At 37.6% G+C, this 14,681-nt stretch overlaps 1 protein-coding gene across 17 annotated transcripts in view; it reads right to left on the reverse strand.

Annotated features, from left to right (window-relative positions):
• Window positions 1–14,681, reverse strand: part of SVIL (supervillin) — a 146,782-nt gene that overhangs the window by 27,423 nt on the left and 104,678 nt on the right. For 12 of the 17 annotated variants that reach the window (XM_074833194.1, XM_074833172.1, XM_074833208.1 and 9 more), the window contains 5 exons: window positions 13,178–13,748; window positions 11,449–11,668; window positions 5,758–5,884; window positions 1,615–1,692; window positions 962–1,030 (listed from right to left, as the gene is read on the reverse strand). In XM_074833194.1, coding sequence (XP_074689295.1) covers window positions 962–1,030; window positions 1,615–1,692; window positions 5,758–5,884; window positions 11,449–11,668; window positions 13,178–13,748 — 1,065 coding nt within the window. The remainder of the gene's footprint in view (window positions 1–961; window positions 1,031–1,614; window positions 1,693–5,757; window positions 5,885–11,448; window positions 11,669–13,177; window positions 13,749–14,681) is intronic. The other 5 variants (XM_074833225.1, XM_074833216.1, XM_074833164.1 and 2 more) reach the window with 3 other exon arrangements.

A 14,681-nucleotide genomic window follows, 5' to 3' on the forward strand; every position in this document is an offset into this window, starting at 1 on the left:
GACTCCATATATTTAGATACATAGAACTGGCAAACTCTGTCACAACAAAATGAATAGGTTATCAGAAGTATATAGTAATAAAGCTATATTAAATCCAGAGCTTATAGAGAAGAGGTAACACTAACACATTTCAGCTACTAGCCCCAAATTTAATTTTTAATTAAAAAAAAAAAATTCAGAGTAAATTCAGAGATAAATGCTCAAAACCAGCTATAAAAGTGAATGTGGAAATGGTAACTAACAGTAGTCAAAATTTTCATCATGGTTACAGTAGCCTCTGCCATAATCAACATCCTCTGTTCTAGCAGTGATTATCTGCCCCTTGGATTCACTGCCATTATGCATGCTGGTTAGAATGCTCCCCACATGCAACATACACTGTATTTTGTGTAGGAATGAAGAACCCAGTGGATTCCTTATGGTACTACAACCACAGATCTGAGCTGCGAGGCAAGGGACAAGGAGGTCTAATAAAGCAGAACTAGATTTACATAGATCTATTGAGATTTTCTAGTGAATTCTCCTTGTTTTCTCGTGTTTTTCTTCAACTTGTTTCTTTACCCACTCCTGCCTTTGCTTTTTTTACCTCTGATCATGTGAAACAGGTACTGTTTGCTCAGATCAAGATCCAGTATTCTACTTCTTCTCAGAGACAACTTTGCTATACAGATCTATGTGAAGAAAGTTTATATTTCTCATTATCTATTAATTCTTTGTAAGTAAGTTCTTCAAATTGTTTATGATGGAATTGCAGAGGTATGGACATAAATTTTGAGGACCACTTCACAGGAAGCTTCTCTAACATTTACTGGAACAGCAGCAGAACTCTATTCTCAAGCAAACACAAAGTTAACTCTGTTGCCACAAGTTGCTTTGGGAATGTGCATCTTAGATCTGAGTAAGATTTTCTGCCTTACTCCTCCTTCCAATAATTAAATAGGAAGTTTATACAGCATTTCACCTTCCATCTCCAAGGATGACGTTCATCAGAAATCAGAGCGCTTGAATCTTTCAAACTAGTACTACAGACCTTAAAGGAAGAGAGAGAGAGAGAGAAGCAGGAAGATGGGACAGTCAGAGAATAGAAGCAGGATGTGCCAAGGCAAAAATCCTTTAGACAGGGAGTAGGGAAAAGCATTATAGGAAAGTCATCTCTGAACAAAAGCAGCTTGCTTTTCACAGTCAATAAATGATATGATTTTATGTCTTACATTGTATATGCGCATTACTTAGAGAAGTCAGGGTACACAGCATTTTATTCTAAAATAAATGCTGTGCAGTTACATATTCCTCCTTTTATATACACTTTTTAACAACTTGCAAATTTTTTATTGAATTCTAATGAATGAAACAATCTCTCCATTCACTTTCTCACCTATACAATCTAACAGATACAGATTTTTAGGAAAGGAACTGTAAGAGAAACGCTAACAGAATTTATATTGAAGAAGAGTACATAGCATAGTGGCATAATACTATATTTCTTTAAAGCAGCATTTACTAAGCTGGCTAATCAGTTAAATGGATTATTAATTTCCTATTTAAAAAAAAGAACGGTCAAAATGTGCTTACTTGAAATTGTTGAGCATTTAAATTTTGCAGATTTTTGCTCACCTGATTAATAGGTAGAAAAGGATGAAATTTATGGAGAGCGGGTATAACAGGAGAGTAAGTAGAAGCATATACAGGTTCCTATGACAAGGACAGAAGCAAAGCAAAAGAATTAGAAAAGAACTGGACTATCAGAAAAGGAGATGTGGGGGAAATAACTTGTCTTCCCCTGATTTCTTAAAATGAAGTACATCTGAATCTTTTAATCTTCTAGAAATGTTTGCCCTATTGGAAAGACAGAGATCAAAAATGTTGTAATACAACAGCATGCTTACAAAGCCATTCCATGCAGAAAATAAAAAAGTTAGTAACAGTATCATTACAACTCAACACAGAATGAAACAGCACAGCCAGAAAATACACTTTTCATATGCTGATAATTTTTATGTCTCTGCTTTCATGCACCATTAAATTGATGAACCATGTCAACCACAATGTGAATAATTCTGCTGCAAGTTTAATCAGACCCTGCTAAATAACAAGCCATCTATTTTCTGGATGAAAGGAAAGAATGCTTACTAAAACTGGGATAAACTCAAAAGCCACCTGGAGGGAAATGTTAAGCCCACAGCACTCAGCAAAGGTGAGTTCACCATTCTAAACAAAGCCTACAAATAAACTCTGCCTCAGAGCTGGGCATACCCAAAGCTGATTAGACGTGGCTTTATCATCTATAATTCTTCTTCCTTTCTACAGGTTAAAGCAAATGTGGAACATTGCACAGAATATGGGTAAATGCAGCTTGTTATAGAGTGGCTTAAAATGAAGCCTAATCTAGAGTTTCAGCTTTGATTAGAATTGGATACGAGCACTTGGTGGATGCCATATATGAAATGGATAAAACTGTTACCACACCAAGAGACTAATATTTTGCCTGAAGGTCACTTTAAGGGCTTATGCCCTTTAAAATTTTTTTACACACTTCATTTCTGAGTAATTTTGAATTGACTGTTCAGCGCTAGCCTTTAACACCAGTCCTGAGCTGCAATTTGAACTTGCTCTAAGAATTAAGTGCATTTCAAATGTCATTCACTGCTTTAATGTGACTGCAATGCAGCTGGTAATCACATTAATCAGGGACTCTGTTAAAAATGGCTGACTATAAAATAGGAATTTTCATTCCAGTAAATCTTGCTATTTTGATACTAAGGAAAGATTTTAGTTAATTTTTCTACCCATGAAAAAACCCCATCAAACTGGAAGTCTTCCATCCAACCTAAGATGACGAATACAAATATGCTAAATCCGAAATATTTTTCCCAAATAAAGGGGATTTTTTTCCAGTAAGACATTTCTCAGTGTACAGTTGTTCCCCTGATGTTAGAGCTATTCTTTGAATTGTCCGACTATGTTTTACTGTACATATAAATAATTTAAGAAGTCTCACAGCTTCCAAAAAATTTTCCTCCTATGTGCAGCAATCATCAAAACAGATGCTGGACCTCCAAGTAAATCTCAACTTCCCCCCTCATCTGTATTTCCTTGAGTTAATTCCTTAGTCCCTTTTTTCCCCATTTGAGGTTGCTCTGTCAGCTTTTCCATTAATTTTATGGGTTTTCTACAGTTTAGACTACATATAAATGACTATAACATATTTGGAGAAATATCTCACCATGCAGACAACTATGAAGAAGCATTTTGACTAAAAGTGGTCAAACAGAACTATTTAATCTAACTACTTTATTAAGAGTATGAATCTTTCAACTTTTGGTGTTTATAAGAAATCTAAACATACTCTGATAAATTCTATCTTATACAGCTGTGCTTCAATAATCAAATCTCCAGAACAAGTTAGATAACCTTTTAAAAAAGACACACCCACAAAAGAAAACCTAAAAACGTGTCTGACTACATTAACAGGAGTGACATACTGCAACTGAAAACTTCAGGCATTATTTTGAACCAGCAGGGCATGACAGAAGTTCACACACCCTTGCTGTTGATGCATGATTGCCATGTGTGGAAGCTGTGTTTTAACTAGCTCAAAACATGGTAATCAGTACAATTCCTGCATTTTTATTGCAATCCAGCAAGAGAAAGCACTAAGATTATGTACATCGTAGTCTCAAAGCTCTTTTACAAATAGAGACTTCAGTGGCACGCTGCTTCATGGTCCTCAAAGGATAACAGCCATCACATTGATTAATTATCAATAATAGTATTTCCAGATTTAAGGGCAGCTGACATGGTGTGTTCTAAGCAGTGTGGTCAACTTAGTGAAGCTTTACATTATTTATCATGTATCACATAATGAATCAGCATCCAAATATCGATACAGTTCAGAGCTGTGTATCTAGTAACACTAACATTTCTTCTTATACATCCAAGATTTCACCTATTGGCAGACACGCAAATCCTTTGATTTAGTCTCTAAATAGCCAAGAGCTAACATGAACCAACAGAGTGGGTGACCCAGTGTCACGGAAACTCCCACTGCTAGCATTGGCACTTCAAAGCTTGTACCCTTCAAGCACTTCACGCTCACTTGCTTTAAAAGCCTAACTTGAGCTATGCTGAGTGAAGTTGCTGCACATGGTTAACACAGCAGGGAGGATATGGGTGCTGGGGAGTGAAAAGAGAGAACAAAGGTTTTGTCTCTGCCTACATCTTGGCAGCTGTTTAAAGCTTTTTCTCAACCCCATTGTCTTGAGCTGGAATACATTTGTTATCTGATCTCAACAGTTGTCATTTTGGAGACTAGCCTGTTAAAAATGTGACCACAATTTTGCTTTCCTCGATGAAACTATTTTTGCTTTAGGACATCTTTTAAACTAGCAACTGCATTTTTGAGCAAGCCCACAGGGCAAAACCAAAACAAACTCCATAAACCAAACTGCGAAAATCAGCTTTCTTGTTTTCCTGTCCAGTTAACACAACCATTGATGAGTCACAAGTTCATGCACAGATTTATCCTCGATAATGACAGACTGTGTAACAACTCCTTACTTGTAATGTACTAATGGAACACGATACTTTTTGTTATTGTTTGCCTATACTATTTAACAGAAACAGCTTTTTCACAACTAAATAATTGGATCCAAAGACTACTGTCCCCACAAGTAAAATTTGTAACACAAATTTTATCTTCACTTGTCCTCTGTGAAAAATACTCCTTAAAGGATTAAAGGTTTTTGAAACAGACTATTTTATCCAACCCTGACATTTTCAAAATACTAGACTCAGAAGGGAAGCAAGTCTACCTTAGTCCTGTAGTTTGAACCAGCAGTCCATTTTGAAGCAAATCTCCCAGTCATCCTCACTTTCTGTGCTTTGGTTCCCATTGCAGAATACACAAACTTTTGGATGAAACTAAACTTTTGGATGAAGCACACTCCTGGATTCCCAAGGAACACCACAGCTGCTAACAGCAGTCAGGCCACAGGAGCAGACTAAATTTAGCCTAAAGTGAAACTTCACTGAAGCAAAACAAGTGCGGGTATAGCATGGATAGCAGGTCCTCATCAGTAATTGTTTAGATCCACTCCTGATGGGCAACATAATTTACTCAGGTATAGACATAGCCCAAGTGTTCTAACAATGTGGATTTCCTTTTCCTCTACACCTTTCTACTCATCTCTCACTCTATTCATTAACACTGACAAGACAGATAAAATCCTTGTCCAGATGGTTTTGGCTATCCACAAACACCGAAGATCATGCAAGATAACCAAAACCAAATGGCTCATGAATGCTCTGGTACCTGCATTTCCTCAGTATTTCTAGGATCCAGAATTACTGTTCAAAGTATATGCACAGAGACAACACAGCTTTAGGAATCAAATTTTTACAAGCTCAACCATAGTAAAGAAAACACCTGAACTTAAAGTCTTAAGCCAATTTCATTGGGGGGAAAAAACGTTTATTTAATTATACCTGTAAACATTCCAGAAACCTTACAGGCCCACTTACTGGTTCATAATCTGCTGATGTAAAGACACTGTAACCAATATTATACGTCCCAGGACAGTGAAGACATTTTCATTTAGAGAGCTCTCATGTTGAGGCAATTTTTTTAAACAAGCCTGACAACAAGAGGTATAGCAGGAGCTAGTAGCTAATATTAGGCATGCCTGTGTAGTTGGATGCATCTTCAGAAAGCTGAAGCATTTCAAGCAAGATGTTTTTTCCAAACAAGGATAGAGTTACCTTCAACAGCTGCTCAACTTCTTGCATCTGCGCACTGCGATCAGTGACAGACACTTTTGTATACTCCTGCTTTTTGCCAAGCCTGCTCTTCCAATCTTCTTCACCACTCTTCTTCAGCAATGCCAACCTAGAAGAAAAAACATGCCAGGTAGCTTTAAACACTGTACTTCCTGTTATCCTCAAAAGCTACCCTTGTTGTTTCACTAATGCTGCATTCAAGAGAATTTGAAGTTAAGTTTTCTAACATTAACTACAGTTATTTACATTTTATACATGTATACAAAGCTCACAAACAAACACCAAGCCTTCACTGAACATGTTGAACAGAAATCATCTGTCAAAACACAGACAAATAGATCTGATACAGGCACCCCAGTTAATTTATATAGTCAGTGGAAACTGCCAATACAGTCAAGGGAGACCAAGGTACAACACAGATCATCCTAAACTAGACATATAAATAGGTTAGATTAATCACTGTTTTTTTCCCTCACTTCTGCTGCTAAGGTACAGAAGGTAACTAGTTTAGCTATGGATGCTTATGCTGTAGATGTCCTAAATTAACAAGATGAATCCTACCTTTGGTCTTTATTGTACTTATTAAAAAAAGATTAAAGAACAATTTTCTTTAAAACCCAAGAATAGAGAGGTCTGTTCAGCAGGCACCTACCAGTAAGGTCTCCTCAGGCACATCAAATGACAATTCTGCAGTTACTACTTTCAAGACAATTCCAGTGACTGAGGTTACTATCAGACTCCTAAGGACCACTTAGTATCTCTTTGCTTAGCTCAGTCATTTCTGTGACACAAATCAGTAGTACGAAGGCACTGCTAACTTGGTGCTAACTATACTACAGCTGTGAAATCCATCTACAAGATCCAACTTGTTTAAAGGATGTCTTATATTTAAAATGTGGATTACCATTAATCTCAGGTAAGTAGGATCTTTTAAAAGTGCTATTTCCTAACCTTGACCAAAATTCTAAATATAGCAGAAAGGGACACTGACTGGCTCCGCTAGGGACAGCACATAGATTTATTTTGCTAGAATTAGAACCTGTTTGTCCATACAAAGGTGATCAGGTGTCCATCCTGAGGCGATTAGTTTTGGGGGTAGGGGAAGTCACAGGCCTACACAAGGTCTACATGGGCATGATCTTCGTCTTACCTTCCTCAGAAATTAGTATTTGTATGAATTCTCTAGCTTTCAGAAATCATGCTTATAATCCATAAAATGTGTATCTGCAGTATTTATGCAAACAGTTGCATCGGTCCACTAAATTTTTATTTCAGTTGAATTAGGTTTTACTACATAACTAGATGTCTAGAGAATTTCAGTAACGATTATACAAAACCCTTAACCCTACTAATATTTGAACAGGTCCAGTAATTAAACCTATTTTGATCACAAGATATGGAGATGCCTTTTTAGAGATGCAATTACTGTTACCCTCACAGTAAGTCTTGTCTTGAAACTGAGGATAAGGTAAGGATAGGACCCAATAGGCCTAGCCAGAAGCCAAGTTTCAGGCAGCTGCTTCCTGCAAAAATCCAGAGGGTGCAACCATGCTATTGACCTATTCAAGGATGACCAATTGGTCCTAAGGCAGTCATTTGAAAAAAAGTGAGAATGCAGAAGACAGTAAATCCACAGAATACAATGGCAGTAAGAATGTTAGTATTCAAGAAAGCAGTTATTTCCTCTCTTCCTGCCCAGGCAGGCAGTGCTGGCAGGCTTCACATTGCCTGGTTGCTTCATACCTCACGGCACAGGATGAGTAGGGGTGAGAAGGACTCACAATAAGGAGCTGAGACCATGGTCACTGTTTCCAGAACGTATGAAAGATTTCACTGCCCAGAACTAATCTTCTGGAGTGCATCCATGCATGTGTGAAACTGTGGAGGAGACCAAGATGGGACTGAATTGCCACCATGCAGTTGAATTATCTTCAGTAATTATGTTCTCTCAGGTCAGCTTTGCTTAGAAGTGATCTGCAATAATTGGAGCTGGAAGGCATTTTGGTCAGCTTTGGCCTAAGATGGATTTGTTTTTAAAAATGTCTATAGCTGCTCAGCATAGCAGGCAGAAAAATAAATTACTATTTTTTTTTAACCTGACATTACCACAGGGTATTTACCCTAGACCTTTTCCCCAAAAAGACTGATCAGGAAGAGAAAATCTGTAATTCTGAGAATGCCTCTGTGTCTCTGAAGACTTTGTTTTCTCCTCTGTGATAAGGATGGATTCATACTAGCCCTACGCTCTTCACTTGTATGTGTAATGAAACAACTTGCTCCTAGAGAACATACGTTTGTCTGTTTTGAGCAATGAAATCACCACTTCAGGAAACATGTATGCCCTATATGCCATTGAAAACTTCACTGCTGTGTAAAACCTAAAGCCATGCATTTGTTTCGAATGATGGGAAACAGCAATAAACTCAGACTGCCCTGACTCAGCAACAATTGGAAGCCACCCTTTTGTATGAATAAATACACACGACCTACTGAATTGTTTCACACAAGCAAGCCCACCAGCTCAGTAGCTTAGCTCAAAGTAGATAGCAGTCGATTCTTTGGAAAGTCTGCAAAAATAAGGCAATTATTTGGTCTAACCCTTGGATTTGTTTAAGGCCTGCTGCCTACTAGCTTCATTGAATTTCTCTAGTATTCCACTTTTAATAAATAATGAATAATCATTATTTACTTTCACAGTTCTATTCTTACTGCTTTTTCTAGTCTGAAAAAAAAAAATCAGTTTTACTCTTTCCTTGAAAGAAAAAAGCTTTTTATATATCTGTCCATCTTTGACAGCTTGCTCTGCGTCCTTCTTTCACCTGCTGAAATAGAACATCTGCCATCAAGATAGAATGATTGTCATCCCAGAGGTGTCAGGACGGCTTCAAAGCAAAAACTTTCACAGCTGACGGCAAAATGTTGGATTAATACTGAAGGAAAATAGAAACAAGATTTGAACAATAGTTTTGCCTAAACAAGGAGCATTGTATGAAAGGCCTTGGCAAAAGTCCTTGCAAAAAATGTCAAAAATGACACATCTTTCTTCTGTGGCAATATTTTAGTATCTTAGCCGCTATTGTTATCCTTGAGACAGATTAAACTGGACACAGGCTTGGCTTTCACATGTACTCCATTGGCTGCACTTGACCAGTTCTTTTTAGCTAAATCATACATCCTGGAGGCCAATATGAGATAAGTAACTACAAAAATGAAGCCGACTGCTAAAGAGTGCATAAATCCACTATAGTGGGGACTAGTCTGCATAAGAAAGTCTTGTTCTGGCGTCCATACATCAAAAAAACGTTGAAAATTAACATTAGGCTGGGCTCTTCCTCAGAAGGAATGAATGATGGCAAGAGGTCCACCAGAAATTAGATATCCGTAGTTTTTTTAAGTGGTGATTGTGGCATGCAGCTGACTTATAACGCAGAGCTGATAGGGTGGCCTTCTAACAACTTTGGTCTCCATAAATGCGCAAAGACAGGTAGTTACACGCAATTGATGCTCCATTCGAAATCCTCCAAGACTTTCCTCTTCCTGAAGACAATTAAAAAAGGGTTTCCACCACTCATATATAACACATCAGTGGACTGGTCCTGTCTGCTTAAAACAAAACTCAGCCAAAACCACTAAAAGATATGAGCCTTCGTTCCTTCTCATCTCCAGGATGCGTCTTTGTCAAAGAAAAGAGGATAGGTGTCTTTTCTTTCTTGAAAAATTGTGATTTTCATTCTTCCATATAATATAGGTAATTCTGAAAATGCCAGGCATGCACTCACTCCACAAGGATAATATTAGTTCAGTGAAATAAGTCTTTGTGGAAAATCACTTTCATCCAGACGAGCATGCATGCATCCTGCCCAAATATCATTCATTACATCTGTGGAAAAGCTGTTCTTCCATAAGGTGAAAGAATGTCTAACACAGCCAGAAAAGTCCACTGGATGGGAAGATGAAGTTAGTGAATGTAAAAGGAAAAAACCAAAAATCTGAAGTATAATACTTAATCTTTAGCAGAAATGTTCTTTGAGGTTTATGAATACTTGGCATCAGCTATAGCCAAGCAAAAGAAAATGACTGGTTGTAGTTTTTTAATTCTGGGCCAAGAAATAGACTACTGTGGTGTTTTGGAAGGCTAGATCGTTTTGATACCATCTCTGCCATTTACAGACATTTGTGGAATCAGAATATATAAATTCCTGATAAGACAGCAGGTATTCTTTTGTCAGCTTTGGGATGGGACCGACTAGGCAGTCTTGGAGGCCTAACGAAAGCAATTCCAGATTGTGAGTGTGACTGATAGTTTTTAACATCAGTTCCTCAAGAGATCAACTCAACCGAAGCATTGAATTTAGGACTGAAACAGCTGCTAATACTTGGATCTTCCCTTCCCTCCAACCTCTTTTTCCCCACCAGGATCAGGGAAGGCAGATCATTTACTACCTATAAACCAGATGTTACTGGTCTTAAAACTTATCTGCCCAGACAGTTGACATATTTACAGACAGGGGATGAGGGGGATGAAGGTTGCTTTAAACAAAACAACAGTAAACTGAAAAAGATAAGTACATCCCTCAGAAGGGGGACTAAGACTGCACAGCTGTTGTAGCTGCCCCTGCACCCCCTCTTTATGTTAAGGGATAACAGGGAGTGGGGATGTTCTGTAAATGAGGATGACTCACATACCTCCTAGAAATACATGAATTTAAGAAGCATGCTTTGGAATCATGTTGTTTTTTTAAAAAAAAAAAAATTAGAAGTTCCTAATACCACACCCACCTTACCAAGTGAGGGAATACTTTTACACAGTGAAAGTCTAATCAAGCAGCTATTTTCATTTGTTGGTTCTGCTTTCACTGCAGAAAAAATGAAGTAAAAATAGGCCTATTTGTCAACCTGAAGCAAATAACTGTAATTTTACTCATTGGACTGCTACCAGATATTTTTACAGTCTGGGGCTGAGTTTATACTCCCAAAGTTTTAACCAAATGAGAATGACTTTTACAAGTACTACAACAGCTATTGGAGCTCCAGCATGAAGTCCTACTGTCCACATAAGCACAGAACATTTAATGTTTTGTTTCAGATCAGAACAATCTTGGGTTGGCAAAAATATTTCTAATACTCCCAAAAACCTGTCCAACGTATCACCCTTTTAAAATCCCTACACTAAGTTCTCAGAAGTTAAAATGGCAACCATGTATTTCTGAAGTAGAAAGGGAAACATCATAGAGTCTATCCCTGACTCCCTGTACTCAGCTTATTTAAGAGATTCCCACAGACCAACAAAAAAATGGCTAATAAAAAAAAAAAAAAAAAAAATCACATCATACCTGTTGTAACTGGGAGCAGAACCTGGGGAAGTATATTGAGTATATCAGTATAAATGTAACTAGAACATGTATTTTTACAACTTTCATTTTTTGAACTACTTATTGATTATTTAGGCGGCTCTTTCAAAATCAGATTATCACATTCTCTTGAACGGTAATTCTCATTCACCACCATCTGCTTTACAAGCACGTCAAGCAGATTAGCTGCATGTTTCTGCTGTTAGTATTCGACATGTAATAAAGCCTAATAATCAATGCTTAGCTTTTTCAGAAACAGGTTTAAAGCTTCTTTTTATACCATCAGTCTAATAACTGCATAAAAAAAGTGAAATTTAAGTACCTTTCCTTAATTGACATCGTTTTGCTGGAATTATCAAGGACATCCTCAGTTGTTTGTGTTTTGTTTTCTCCAGCAGAAAACATCTCACAGGAATTCTTATAAAATTTGCCTTCCAATTGTTCAGAGAGCTCCTGCAGTCTACAGGATGCCACAGCTGCAGTTTGTGAAACTGTCCTCATTGCTGATGTACCGGTGAGTTCAGAAGTAGGTTCAGTGTGGTCTGCCCATTCAAAAGAGAAGTGCTGAATTAGACTTAGTGCTATTTCAAACATATTTTACATTACTAACACTGAAGCAGCAAATCTGGTTTTTAACATTCAAATCACATGCTATTCTAACAGAGAAAAAATTTCTGGCTAAGCTACAGTAAAAAGACTAATCGTGCAATATTATATGCTGCATAGACTAGCCATTTGTGACTGAAGTTCATATGAAGCCACACAATATCATGTTCAATACACAACTTTAAACTTCACATAGATGAGGCATAAACTGCTGCTCCTGTCATCATACCAACAGGAAAACAAATGGACAGATGAAAGCAAGAGGGGAACAAAGAGTAGGGGAACAGAAGCATACAAAATTTAAATAAGAAGTCAACTTATTGAAAAAGTAGTTTCATTCGTAAGTAGTATACTAGGAGGATATTTAATAGCTTAATAAAGGTATTATTTTCTAGAAGAGTGTTGGGGGCTTTTTTGGTTTTGTTTTTTCAAGCAGCAATTAAACCACAGGAAAAACTGCCTTGATGAAAGATAAATGCACCATTACAGCTATCCTTAAGGAAATATAAGTGATCTTCATTTTTCTTTTTGAAATTTTACGAGAACAACACCCCTCTGACCCATGACTGCTCCTGTTTTATCCCAGTCTCTGTCTCCCCTGCAGTCACTGAAAGTTAATTTGATAGAACAGACACTGCTTTTGAGGAATACAAGCAGAACTATACCCTCCTCCCTACACCTGTTCAAAGACCATTAAATTCAAAATAAATTAACTTCACAGGATGAAGACAAAAATGCTTCTAGCACTCCAGGGTACTGTGGTCCTGTACCTCATCATAATGAAACAGAAAACTAATACAACAGCCTTCTAAATTCAACAGAATTGAAGGCTTTATGCAATGACCAAATTGACTGATTATTTCCAAAGCACTTTATTTAAAAATGGGCAAGTTTACTTACCAAGTTTGAATTATGCTGTGCATATAGAAGTGTAATTGCTCTGAGAATTACTTGGTTTATATTTTGTTACCACATTGAAGAGAAAATAATAGTAGTTTTGCAAAATTAGTTATCTGAAAATTATCCACTACTAGCTATATACGTAGATATGTAGTTAATACATAACTATATATGCACAAGGAGGCAACAATTAAGAGCAGACACTTGACCCAGAGCAGCATGTTTAGTTTGTTCAGCACTTTGGAGGGCAGGGGCAAAGGCAGAAGAGGAAAGGATAAATCTTAGCTTCAGTATATAATACCACTTCTTTTGAAGCAAGAAAATCTGAATAAAATTGAGTCATCTTTAAAGGCTGAAGAATTGGAAGAATAATAAAGAGAAAACGGTATTTGTAAAGCTTAGGATTTCACAGATATTTCTCTACTTTTAAGCAGTGTTAAAAAAAAGAAACATAACCAGCCTTGATAATGCTTGAAAAGTTTAAAACTAGAGAAACACCACCATTTGCTAAATGAGACTACACCAATAGCAAGCATATACTGCACCTCTTTGCAAAGTCTTGCTTTTCAAAACACTTCCCAAATCCATCTTTTCTTCAAAGGACTGGCCGCCTTTGACTTCCCATTTACCTTGCATGCCAGTATCGATTTCCTTCTGTTCAAGAGGCTGAAAAAGTGCCTGTGAACTAAACAGTTCCATGCTGCCCTTCCTCAGGAAGCCGTATGTTGTCTCTTTATGGTAGTCTCCTGTTTTTTCAGGAACGGGATGTGTGGTTTCTTCCTCAAAGGAGCTGTACTTTGTAATTTCATTAGCTTCATGTACTAAAAACCTCTTTCTCTCTTCTTCAAGTTTCTTTGATGCTCTTTTGCTTTCTAGCGCTTCCACTGAGGGCTGCCACTGTTCTGACGTGTGTGTGCGTTTTCCTGAAGAGTCCGAGTTTTCTGCTGAAGAGTGGAATCTCAGATCAGCTCTAGCGGCAGCACTCACACTTCCATCACTAGCTGGCTTTGTATGCAGGTCTCCAGCATACAACGGAGAAAGGGCAGATGCCATTGTTGAAACCGATGTTGCAACTGTAGTTGACAGGGGAGTAATTTTTCCACTTTCATTTTGTACCTATGAACAAAAAAAAGAACAAAAACACACAAAAAGCTCCAAACCATAAAAGCTCTGAAATCATCAATTCCTGAAAACAGTCTAATCACCATAGTTCTTCAGAGATGTGCTTCCGTATGAAAACAGTGCTCTATAAATATAGACTAGAAAGACATAAAGAGAGCAACAATGCCCCCATAATTTGGCTGCAGATGGATTATTCTACCCAGGGAAGAAATGACTGCATATGAACAGCTACATCTTTAGTAATAAAGGGTGTATGTGTAGCATGCAACATGACATTGTGTCAGGGCTCCATGAAAAGGCTCATACTGGCATGGTACTGTGCAGCACTGGGGAAAGAAATTAGTTCAGGTTCCAGATGCTGGATGACATGCCATGTGCCCAGGCTAATCAACTCTGCATCTCAGCAGGACTAATTAGCTTTGGCACAGCTCCGCTCTGATATGGTTATGCAGTTTCCAGCTCTGGAGCTAGCTCAGCGCCAGAGAGAGAGACTCTGCTCCGTGCTGTCCTACATAGGGCAGACATTCCTGATGCTTCCGTCACATAAATCACTTTCACACAGGACTGTCCATCTAAGACTTTCTCAAATATAAACATTGGCTGTCATGTACATCTCTGAGCAAAGTATTTGAATCCAAGAAGCATATCAAGAAAACCTCCAAATTTGCTTTGCCAGCCTTGACAGTGAAAAAATTATCTTTTCTACTCTTCTAAAATAATAATTTTATAAAGTTTTCCTAGAGAAAGTTAAGATGCAAAATTTTTCTGAAATGCAGAGCTTGGCTTTGTCTTTTCCAAAGAAGACAAAAACCTATGAAGAGACTGATAAACATGTCTTCATACACATCAGGAGAAGCTTTTTGTTTGGCTTTTTTTGTTGTTTTCTTAAACTGCAGGACTAGTGAACAGCATGCAAAAGGAATAGAC

This window comes from Strix aluco, chromosome 1, assembly GCF_031877795.1.
Source record: "Strix aluco isolate bStrAlu1 chromosome 1, bStrAlu1.hap1, whole genome shotgun sequence".
In the NCBI taxonomy this organism is placed as follows: Eukaryota; Metazoa; Chordata; class Aves; order Strigiformes; family Strigidae; genus Strix; species Strix aluco.